Raw genomic sequence first — 12,281 nt, 5'->3', positions numbered from 1 at the left:
AAGTCAAATCCTTCAGACTTGATTTGCTCTCTGTTTTGCAAAACTATGTATAGACACTGGAATTATTATTTATTTTTACCAAGTCAGATCCAAACCTACCTCAGTCTCATTACAACAACCCACACACTAACAGTCAAATGCTGTTTTAATCCCTGTCTACATGTACAAGGGTATTTTGTAGCACAGAGCTTTTTCTATGTGTTTTGGCCTTCCACGCACAAAGGCCATCTCCGTTCACTGATGAAGGTTTTTGTCTTGTGTGTGCCTTTATCTCCTTTTTTGACATCAGACTGTGCACGATGATATAGTTTGTATGCTTCTGATTAAAGAACATTTCTATATGATTAGGGTTTTATCACCACCTGTTGCTCTTAACAGTGTTTGCCATCATTTCTTGCATTTTCATGTTGATGGGGGTATTTTTCAGGACAGTGGATGTCTTACAAAATACCAAAAATCCCCATTTTACAAAAGAAATCAATAGTAATATCATACAGCAATTCTTTTTCAGGTGTTGCTGTGCTTTTTGGAATAAAATAAAAGAGAACAGGCTCACTGGCTCTGAATCATTAAAATATTAGAGGTGCAAAGTTGCACATTGAAAGTGCCCTCTGACTAGAGACTTTACAATGATTCAATACCAAACGGGCAATAATCTCGTGAATGTTAAGAAGGTGACTCATCCATGCTTGGTCTTGGGTCCTGCTTAGGTCTTTGGTCCACTGACTGCTGTTTGGTCTCTGGATCATAGCCATAAAGGAACTTTCAGCGACCAGCCTAGACATGATTGGAATATGTTGCTATCTCATCACTTAAGAAAGCTGATGTTAGTGATTTCTCATGCCTACATAGGAGCTTGACTGAGATAATAACTGGGTCACAACATGTTTTAATATGATGTTCTTTAGTTTATCCAATTCATCTTTGAAAAGAAAAATGTTTAATAACTTTTAATAAAAACCCAGCCTGTGGCAACACGCCATTATGATGCCAGGATTTTGAATGCAGGAATCCATTTTTAATATTACTGAGAATTTTGACTTTGCTGCTGTTCTCGTTGTTCTCACTGTGTCTGGATCAGTACTCCGGCTTCCTCCCACAGTCCAAAGACGTACATGGGGTTAGGTTGACTGGAGATTCTAAACTGGCCGTAGGCGTGAATTTGAGTTTGAATGGTTGTCTGTCTCTCTATGTTGGCCCTGCGATAGGCTGGTGACCTGTCCAGGGTGTACCCAGCCTCTCATCCAATACCAGCTTGGATGGATGGATGGATGGATGGTGTTTGTGGGCTTCCTCATTGTTTCCCAGTCTGTTTCATGTAGTCTTCTTGTCTTATTATTTGTCTTTTGGTTATTTTCTGTTTTACTATGAAGGGTTGTTTTCTTTTGTATTACTCCCTGCCTCTTTCTTCCTCCTTCCTAACTCCCATTACCTGTGTCCACCAGTGTTCTGCCCTCACCTGTTTCTTGCTCCCTATTTAGTGTTCTGTGTGTATTTATAGTCCTGTGTTTCATTTTTCTATTATGTTCCCTCATTTGTACTCCATATGTTATCCTGATGGTCTTCGTGCTTCTCATGGCTATTTTGGATTGGTTGGCTGTGTGGACCTTTAATCACTTCAGTAGAGCCTCTGTCCATCCAAACCTTGACATAGTGTACTGCCCAGTCTGGCAGAGGGTTTTAACTGGCCTTATCGAAACGACTGATACTAAACAAAAATGATATACTAACTAACTAACTATACTAACTAGAGTGAGAAAAAATAAACTAATAAAAAAAAAAACTTAGCTGTTCACTACATATGATCTATGTAGATGTAGCTTGGAGAGATGTACCAGTTCAGTATGTTTCTAAATTCTGATTTAGTGCATGCAAGCGAAAAAAGCACTCAAAAGCACACAGAGGAGGTCAGTAAAGTAGAAAGTGCTAAAAGTTGTCAGAAAATTGTCTTCATGCTGGGCATCAATACTCATAGTAGGAGTAATAAAATGGGTCTTCAGAGTCCTTAATAATTTAAAAGCGGTGCTTCGTTTCTTTTTCTTTTTTTTAAATATGAATGGCATTAACAATTGTCTGTGTACCATTAATTAGCATTTAAACATTGAGCTTCCACTCATGTCAGACAGCCTCACAGCTGCTGATTAATACCTCTCATAAATTACATTGCAACGAAGAGACATAGATTGTGTGTGGGTGACAAAATGAGTAAATAATCAGTCCTGGCTTCACCAGAATCACAGCGCATAGAAAAATACTCTAATGAGAAAGTGATGCTTGCTGGAAAGAAAAGGGCAACACTGAAAACTCACCTTGTTTGCAATCGATTGTGTGGGGTAGATCATTTAAGCAATTCAATTACAGCAAAAGCCTTTGTAGCACTAAATTGATCTCCTTTTTGTCTATTTGTGATTTAGTATACATCTTCAGTACATGTGCTATGAAAAGTGCGGCTCCTGTCATTTCACGGTTGTGTTTGTTAAACTGCCTCGGCTGGAAATCATCTCTTACAAGACCCCTGGTACCTGACACAGACTGACTATTTGTATGCCCGACCATCCACCTGCTCATCCTTTGGGTTGTGATTGGATGTTGGCCCGTTTCCAGTCTGTGATGCATCGTGGCTGCCTTCTAGGCATTAAAACCTAAAGAGCTTTGCTGGAAAGCACTGAGAATATTCTATTTCAATGTGCCACTTTGTAATTCACTTTGGAGAAGCCTTGCTGATTTGAATAGAATTTAGAACGACTCGAGTTGCTTAAAATCTTCCACAGAAATGTTTGGCATTCTTTCCCAAAGCGCTGAAAAGTATCATGGATATTGGTAGCATTGTTTGAGTGAAGGACTAGTCCAAATATTTCACAAAATCTGGTTTATATACTACTACATAGTGCTTTTGTTATAGGGTACACACAGTCACCAAAAAGCCCACAGAGAGCTGTCCATTCATCTCCTGCAGTGTTTCCATGTGACACTTTCCTGCCTTCCATCTCTTCCATTTGCTCCCTTATTAGAGGGTGTGAAGTGGTGTTTGAATTTGGATCCAGGGCCTCTTTCTATGTTGCCTGCAGTAGCTTGATGCCGAGAAGGAAAAGAAATATGGGCCCACGGAACGATATTTCACTGGCACCAGCCTGACATTGATGGATAGAGGATCATTAGACATTTGCCAGTTTGCTTGGGCGTAGAGTTATTTTCAGCAATAATGTATGGGAGAGAGAACAGGGGCTGGAGGAGGGCTTCTGGCAAGATCTCAGAGGACCAAGGATTTCAGTTTGGTGGAGTTTTGTACAAGTCTTGAAGCAAAACGTAGGAGGTGGAAAACACAGAGGGACGAAATACAGCATATTACATAACAGTTTTAGCTTTGTAACTAATAGAATTTGCAAAGCACTACCATTGAATTGATAGGGCGCCGGTTTCCAAGCTATTTTATCAGACATGCTCCGACAAGCACTGAATGAATCAATACCCAGTCAGTGAGGAAACACATCACCCATCAAATGTGTGCATTTTTTATTTATTGACTGAGTTTATAGGCAGCATGGTGGTTAGCGCCGCCCGCTAAGGGTAATCTGGCTTCCCCTCAGAGTCTAAAGACATGCAGGAGAAGTTAATTGGTGGCTCTAAATTGGTCATGGGTGTAAATGTGAGTGATGGGCTATCAACCTGTCCAGGTTGTACCCCAATTTTCAGCCCATGACAGCTGCAATAGGCTCCGGTCCCCATTGACTTTGACTTGAATAAGCAAACAAAACGGATAGTAAATATTACGCACTACAGTTTTTGGTCTGAAAGTTGGGTATGTGATGAAGTTTGCACTTGTGCTCTATTTGAACATTTACCCGTTATGTGTAACATAATCATACATCATTTTTGGACACCTTGATTGTTTGTCAGTTTCCATCCATTGCTTTACCCAGCAGCTGTTTACCCATTCAGTTAATGTTAGCTAAATAACAGATTTAGCTAACTACTTGAAACATTTATTAATTACTTTCATCATCTATTTTGAACCTTTATTAATTTCTTTTAAGAGCTTTTTCAGTCAATTACTTTTGTCAACTATTTAGCTGCATTGCTTTTAGCTTATCACTGGAACAGTTTGATATTTACTAAACTTATTTTCAATTACTTTTAGCGAACAATTTAAATAATCTATTTAAGCTAACTGCTATATTAACATGCTTGAACGACCTTCTGAATAATTTTCCCTCTCAGGACCTTTTTCAGCCATTTTTGTTCAGTTGCTATAAAGAGGTGTTTTGCTTTGCTTTGTTTTGGTTTTGTTTCATTTACTTTTAGCATGTATTTAAATTACCTCAGACAATTTATATCAGCGTAGATTCTCATGATCTCGTGTCTCATGTCTAGTCATGATTGTCTTAAGCACTTCAGTCGAATGCAATCCGATTCAAGCGCTTACAGTAAGATGATAATTTGTATCTCTTACTTGTTTTCCAACACACTCAATTGCATCATGCCTCTCTGCAAGCTTCCCACTTGTTCTATGTTATGAACTCTTAAGGTACAAGCACTCTTAGGTGGAAATTACTTTTTTCATCTGTTCTTGCATCTTTTCAGCTGATTGGAATGGAAAGAATGTCACTTATTACTGACTGATTTCTGCTTTTCTTCGCAGTCATGGTTCTACTAATTGTGACTATGCGTCGGAGAAGAAAAGAACCTCTGATTCTGGAAGAGGAAAGAGATATCAGAGAAAACATCGTCCGTTACGACGATGAGGGAGGGGGCGAGGAGGACACAGAGGCCTTCGACATGGTGACCCTGCGTAACCTCAATGTCATCAGAGACCCCAATGTACGACGAGACGTCACACCAGATACCCCTACTTTCTTTCATTACCCCTCAGCTTCTCGCCCATCCTATAAATCTCTACCAGACAATGTGGTGTTTCGAGAGTTTATTTGGGAGCGACTGAAGGATGCCGACGTGGACCCATCAGCTCCCCCGTACGACTCTCTGCAGACGTATGCTTTTGAAGGTAGCGGCTCTGTAGCTGAGTCGCTAAGCTCACTGGAGTCACTAAGTACAGACTCAGATCAGAACTATGACTATCTCAGCAACTGGGGACCACGCTTCAAAAAGCTGGCCGACCTGTACGGCAACAGCGATAGCACCACTGTCTTGTCATAGCCACTAAATGTGTTTCTTAACATTTGTGGGACTCCAAAAAATAATAGTAATTTATTGTCAGAGAAAATGATTTTGTCTGCCTTAGTGCATTGGAGGAAAAGATTCAAAGACAACACAAGAGACTGAAAGAAAAACACTTTGACTTCAAAGGTTTTTTTGGTTTGTTTACCTCCCTGTATGGATTTTGAAAAGCGTGCCATGGTGAGTTTTGACACGGACTTCAAAAGTGGCTTGACTGAGGAGGAAACCTTGTGTGCAAAAGACATTAAAGGTTTCAGATTTTGGGCTTGGGTCCAACCATTGACTGCAGAATGCATACATGTTGGAGCATTTTTACGGGGAGGCACCTGTCCTTTCATTCCTGTGATGGGCACCGGCCCAGCACTCTTGCTTTGAAGCATTCCTTTGCTATCTTTGTGCTAAAAAAACATAAAAAATTTCTCATGAAAGGCTGTGTCTCTAGCAGCTAATCAGTAGTCACTTGACTGTTCATATGAAATTTGACAGCAGTTTATATGGGATTTTTCTTCTTCTCCTTCTTCTATCTTTGGGACGGGGAGCAGGGTGATGAGGGGCTGTTTTTCACAAACACTGAAATCCGGAGCCACATTATTCACGGACTCAGAAATATCCTTCAACACTATATGAAGTGCAACTGCACACATATAATAAAGTATAAACAAGTATTTGATGTGCTAAGGAAATGATGTGAAGACATAAGTTGTGCAAATCATAAAAAGAATGACATGCTCGTCATTTTGATGTCTCCACTGGGTGAAACAGGAAAACATCATTTCTCTTCTTCTCCCAACAATACATTTTGCAGAAGTTGCAATGTAGTGTTTGTCTCAGTCTGTTTTTTCTTCAGCCTTTCTATTGCCAAGTCAAATGTATAATTTCTGAGGTATAATCTGTCAGGATTTAGTTGTTTTGCTTTTGTACAAGGCAGGTTGGGTCTGGGAATGTTTGCTACACCAGAAACTGTCACTGATGGATCTGTCCTCGCTGTGTTTGATTGCAAATTCACACCACCTAGAGTAAAAAAAATAAAATAAATGTTTCTGAAGTGACGGTCCTAACCTGGGTGAAGTTGCAGTTTGTAAGTAAATGACTTTTGCTTCTGTAGTTTGCAGATTCCAGCATATATTGTATTTCAGAAATGAAGTAAATAATGTCAGTGGTTTGAATATTGATGGTGAAAGGACACACTGTATGATAATCATTTTGTGCCAATTTTCTTTTCCAGCTTAAACAAATTATGTTACAACTAGGTGTCCACATGTACACTGATATGTATTCTTATTTATTTTGAAGAGGCAGAACTGTGCAAATGATGTTTTTATCTTTTGCTGAAAATAAAATTGACATTCAGTTCCTTAAAAGATCGAAGCACTTTCTTTCAATCCTTCTGAACATGTGTACAAATATATAGACATGAACTCTGGGTTAAAAAAGGAAAACTAAAATCCAAAAGAGCATCTAATTAATGACTAAAAAAATCTTGACTTTATTCTCTGCGCATTTGGGGATCTTAAGTAACTGGGGAGAAGAAGGAGGAAGAAAGAGAAAAGAGAACTTTATTTTTTTCATACATTTTTTGATGTGCCTTTAAGTAGTTGAAAGGCCTTGTAGTGACAAAGCATTCACACTCCACGGAGGCTTGTGTGGTGATTGCAAGGTTCATGTTTGGCCATTTGAGAACTATTTTTGTAAATTAGCCAAGCTTGAACAGTAAAGTAAAAGGACGATTCATTATAGGTGGAATAGGATAAATGGCAAATAAACAATGTGCACTACTTTCTGTTTTCATAGGATCCCCAAAATTTTTTCAAATGCATAATTTTGGCATTAAAACTTCATGTATACATGCATACATATAGCAAAAATCATGGTCTACAGTTGTCAAGCATTGTGGCCAATTTATTTGAGGACAGCAAGATGTGAGGATGTTGTTTACGAAGCAATTCACAGTAAATTTGTGAAATGTGAGACAAGGTTATTCATTAGTTTTTATCCTACATTTTGTTTTGTGGAGGGCGAGCAAATACCGCTCCGTGAGGTTTATTTATCAAAAGATTTTGAAAAGATCGGGGTTTGGTTTAAAGTACGGCTGGTGCATGTTTTATAGTTAGTGAAACGGCAATATTAAAAGGATATTTTACCAGTGTAACACCACCAAGTCATTTTTTAGACATCAATGGTAATTGATGGTAATTTCCACAACGTTCATCACACTGACTATGAAAACTCACTCTCCAGATATACATATATATGGACAGAGAGAGAAAAAGAGTCGGTTTGCAGTTACATGAAGTCACAGAAGCAAATGAGACAGCCTAAGTTCACAGAAGCCTGACCAGTATTCCAGATTTTGTGTTTTTTGAGTAAATATTTTCACTTTTTGACTTGATTTTTACCACCCCGTGTGAATTTTATTAGTGGAAAGTGTCCGCCTTTCACTTTCAATACCACAGGTGTCTGAACACTAAAACTATAAGGCAAACAGATATACATATTATATATTTCTTTACATTTAATTCCAGTTTTGTCATTTCCTTAAAAGATATTTTTCCCAGCTGTGTTTATAGCCTGCAGCTTAGAGGCGTTAGTCAAAATGTAGACAACTAGCATCTCTTTCCATTTAATGCACTCAGAGGTTCATGAATACAATTGACAGTATAATTTACAATGATGCAAGAGATTGCAATGAAATTGTTATACATCTTTGGTTGGTAAATATGCCATCTCTTTACAGGTATTGACATACTTTCTAAAGCTTTGAACCTGGCAAAAACAGAACATGTAAGATTTTTCAAGTGTTAGTCAGGAGTAACCAAGGTCACCATATGTGCTCATTGTCATGCAGTTCACGCAAACCTACGAGCGAAGATGTGGATAGTATTCTTCTTCACATATTTATGGGTTATAATGCACGATAGCTTCTTGCATACCATATTTAAAAGCCCCCCAAAATCACTTTTGAGAGCTACACATAGCCCACCAAAAGGATGCAGCTAAAACCTGTGGATGAAAAACTCAAGTAGTGGAAGAGAACTGAGGGAAAAACATACAATCAATTAAATGTAAAAAACAACAAGACAACTATAAAACTACCCTGAAGCGTGAAAGTAAAGTGTCTGAAAAGGGTTAAAAAGTAGAGTGAAATGAAACATAGGTAAAATATTAATATATAATTAATAAGCGCAAAATTTATGAAACAGAAAATTATCCCAACACAAACTGAAGTAATAATATAGCCTGACGCAGTTGTCGGAACACATGAAGTGTATGAGATTTCCTTTATCGAAGCAGAAAGACAGCGGCTCAAGCAAAGACACCAGATGTAATCTCCAGCACTGATAGCAGCAGCAACAAGATGTGGGTTTTGATTGTCCAACTGTCAATCAAAATCACCAGAAATTGTTTTAAATGGCCGCTGCCTTGGGTACTTATGAGCAATCAAGGACCCCGTGTTATCGGGGGCTCAATCTGGACCTCGACTGATTACTTGTGTTGGCCCTGCCGCCTTGGCTGGCAAGGCCCTGGGCAGCCACAGACACTTCACTCAATTCTTATCATAACCATGCATCATCAACAAATTGCCCTGACAAAGAGGTGCCCATTTTCAGAGACTCTCAGCGAGATGAGGAACATGCTTTCCTTCAGATTGTCGACTGGAACATCGCTAATAGTGTTTGACCTCTTGGCTGCCTGTTAAGGAAATCATTCCCCGCGGATGGCTTTTAGCTTCGCACAACACAGGTGACTAAGATCATCTGTCGTGCAATTACACGGTTCTATTTTTAGCGCTTCTAACAACAACACTTCATGTGATTCAAAGCAGAATTTATTTAATTGTGATGCTGTTTATAGTTTTACATTCTGTGTGTTTTTGTCGTGTAAAGTGAATATCTATAATCAATTCATAGGTTCAGGTGAGTATTAACCATAAAATGCGTTTTAAGTGTGCTTTTTGCCAGGTTTTAAGGCAACCAGCTGATATATAGGCTTACTTCTAAGCCAGTTAGAGACTTATAATTATGCATGTGAGATGTTGTTTATATCTGAGAGCACCCAGCATGAAACAAACTCCAAAGAAAGTGTGTTTTCGGTTTTCTTGCTCTCATATAGAATAAAAATAGAAATAAATAATCTGCTGGCCATCTGTCCCGGGGTGTCTGTTGGTGGCAGAGAAATGGGGCCCCTGCTCTGGCATCAGCTGGACAGCTCCACGCTGGTCCTTTGAAAAAGAGAAAAGGAGGGAACGGAAGATCAAAGGCCATTGCAACACCATGTTTTATTCTGTCTCGCGCCACAGCGCTCACAGTTCTCCTGCCTTCAGCAAAAGAGATCTCAGACCTGAGGTTTGTGTACTCTATAGCTTCACCAAATTAGACTGGTCCCAGACCTGGGCAATATAAATAATTCTCTTGAGAGGTATGTGTGTAAGTGGGAGTGCAACAGCTTGCTCCTTGAGTGCCTGGGGAACTGGGAAGGAGTGGAAAAGTAGGTCATAGTGGCAAGATTAGGGTAATGAAGTGTAAAAGAAGAGAAATGTGGGATTATCACTGGGAAATGACTCAAAATTGATCTACCATTCATACATCGGTGTCCACTGTGTGTACAAAACTGGACAGCGTGGAAGAGGAAATGTGATATGAAATCAGTAAGATTGGCAACTGCTTCATCTTTCACAGGCTGCTGTTCGTCTCGGCTTGCAAAGGTCAAAACAAGATAATTTAGAGAACAATGAAATTGCCACTGATAAAAATTGAGTTCCTGGAAACTTATCTGAACATTTCCTGGCATGACATTCGATAGATATATACAATATGGTTTAACAGGTGCTTTGTGCTCTTTTCAATATTCCTTTTCTTGGTTGGGTGACTGCATTTGACACTCGTCGAGATTTCTAGTCTCAAGAAAATACAGATTTTGTTACATCACCATATTTCTTCATTATGGACAATTGAAGGAAAGATTTTGCGAGAAAAATACGACAAGATCAGCTTGTCAGGCCACTATGTGCTAAAAATTATTTTGGGTCATTTTTTACACAAATTTCCATTTAAACATTTGACCGTGGAGCTGATGTGAACTCGCTTAGAGCATCAGTACAATGATGAATTAAAGTAATTAGAAAATGATGCACTGCAGCCCTCTCCAGTGATGATTGGCAAAAACATGTCAGGGCAACATCAGCATTAATGAGCCATAATCGACATAGGCCTAATTAGCAGCACTTTGTACTTTTATGTAGGTTTATCATCATTAGCCAAGCCAGGCTTGATATGGCACTGAGTATGTGGGTGGCATAAGTGTTTGTTTATCGTGTAGACACGGAAAATAGTTACATGCTACAACAGCCTCGGTGGAGGGAAGTGTTTCTGTAGGCCTACATCTCCCATCAGGAGGGGCTTTTGGGCTAATTAGATCTCAAAAGACTTCGGAAACTGTGGAAGGAAACATGCATATTAAAAAAACAAGGAAAATTAACGGTAGTTGTTTTGGGTTTTTCATAGCTAACTCAGCTCAATTAGACAAGCTAATCAAAAAGACTAATAAATCATCTATCACTGGGACTATTAGAACCAATCAGCAAAGGTTTAACACCACTTTCTTTGGAATTTTATTACTACGCATCTCAGTCGTACTTAGTCTGGACGGTGTTGTATATTGTTATTCTGCCATTTCTCTCACTGCTGATCATAGGGTGTTTGACATTATTAATAAAAATATTAATCAATCGTGTCTTCTGCCAGCCGCCAATTTACATATCTTTACATGGAGCAACTGAGCATGGAGCCAACTCCCCGCTTAATAATTCACGAGATGTTTTCCCTTTCTATTGTCGTTTCAAGGCGTGAGCATGCTGGGTTTATTTTTCTAATAAAACCAAATGGCACAATGAGAGGATGGAATTATCCTGGTTGTATTTAATTGAGTTTGACCAGGTCCCCACTCGGTGTCGGTCTAATCTCCCCGCAGCACTGTAGTCTCTCTCCCAGGGAGACAGGGGAGGCCGATAAACTTTGAAGCTTGCGCTGAGAACCTGCTCGCTTCACCCTCTGCATTATTCATGATGCAGGGACTAGAGCATCTTCAAATGGCCTGTCATTTCCTTTTACCCTCCATCACAATGGCCATATGCTGCACACACTAGAGGAGGGGATAGGGGAAAGCAATCTGCAGCTAAGCCTAGCCAAACAGGAACACATACATACTAACAGATACATTCACAGGTAAACCCACACAAGGAGATATGTACAAGTGGGGAAGCTGGGACTAAAAAAAGTCTGCTGTGGCATATTTCAATCTTGTGCCATTCAAAACTAACCTCCTCCCACTGCTTCATCCCCCCCCAGACAGCTACTGCTGCTAAAGTAAACACGATGGTAACCGTATTGCTGCCAAACTGGCATTTTCAGAAAAGTTATAAAAGGGCAAAAATGAGAACAATCAAAAGTTTTTGGCAATATGTTCAAAGATTTGCAAGTCTTGTGACATTTTTGGAAAGGTATGAACTTGCATAATTGTTCTCTTAGGAAACAGAAGATGCAAATCTCTCATGATGAGGTGCGGTTAGCTTTTTTTTTTCACAGCTAAACAAAGTGTGGAGGCGTACTCAGTGTTTGAGTATAAGTTGTAAGGATCTTCTCTCAGATCGGTGACATTTTGTCAGCCGCTGCGGAGTCCCTTCAGCCAGTGTTCCGCACGTTATTTGTGTTTACAGAGTTTGTTTGCGTGACAAAACCACACAAGGCACGTCCCTCGGAGGTAATTGGGATTGCCGTCATTTGGCCTCCCTAATGTCTGCCATTCAGCATTAACATATCATTAGCTCTTTCTGGGACCGTTCACTCAGAAAATTAGAGGTCTCCATAGACCCCCGGCTCCATCAATATGGCAAAACCAGTTGACACCTTCTCTTTGTAGTTTTCCTGAGAGAAAAGCAAAATGGAGATAGGCGTGGGAGTAAGAATGGCAGATCAAGTGGTACGTCATTATATTACTTTATAAAACTTTGTATTTGTGACCGCAGCTCATGAAATGTAATTTGCTCTTCTCAAAGAATATAATTGAAATTTTTTTCATGACCTTCACCTTGAAGTAAAAAGATGGTGCAG

At 39.4% G+C, this 12,281-nt stretch overlaps 1 protein-coding gene across 1 annotated transcript in view; it reads left to right on the top strand.

Annotated features, from left to right (window-relative positions):
• Positions 1–6,542, top strand: part of LOC146380511 (cadherin-7-like) — a 115,060-nt gene extending 108,518 nt beyond the window's left edge. Inside the window, exon 12 of the mRNA XM_084939656.1 lies at positions 4,640–6,542. Within this exon, the coding sequence (XP_084795782.1) occupies positions 4,640–5,154 (515 nt within the window). The 3' untranslated portion in view covers positions 5,155–6,542. The remainder of the gene's footprint in view (positions 1–4,639) is intronic.
• Positions 6,543–12,281: the final 5,739 nt, after the last annotated feature.

The sequence above is a fragment of the Perissodus microlepis genome, chromosome 9, assembly GCF_051167445.1.
Source record: "Perissodus microlepis isolate ML-2025 ecotype Zambia chromosome 9, ASM5116744v1, whole genome shotgun sequence".
Taxonomy (NCBI): domain Eukaryota; kingdom Metazoa; phylum Chordata; class Actinopteri; order Cichliformes; family Cichlidae; genus Perissodus; species Perissodus microlepis.
This window is presented reverse-complemented; position numbering and strand designations above follow the sequence as displayed.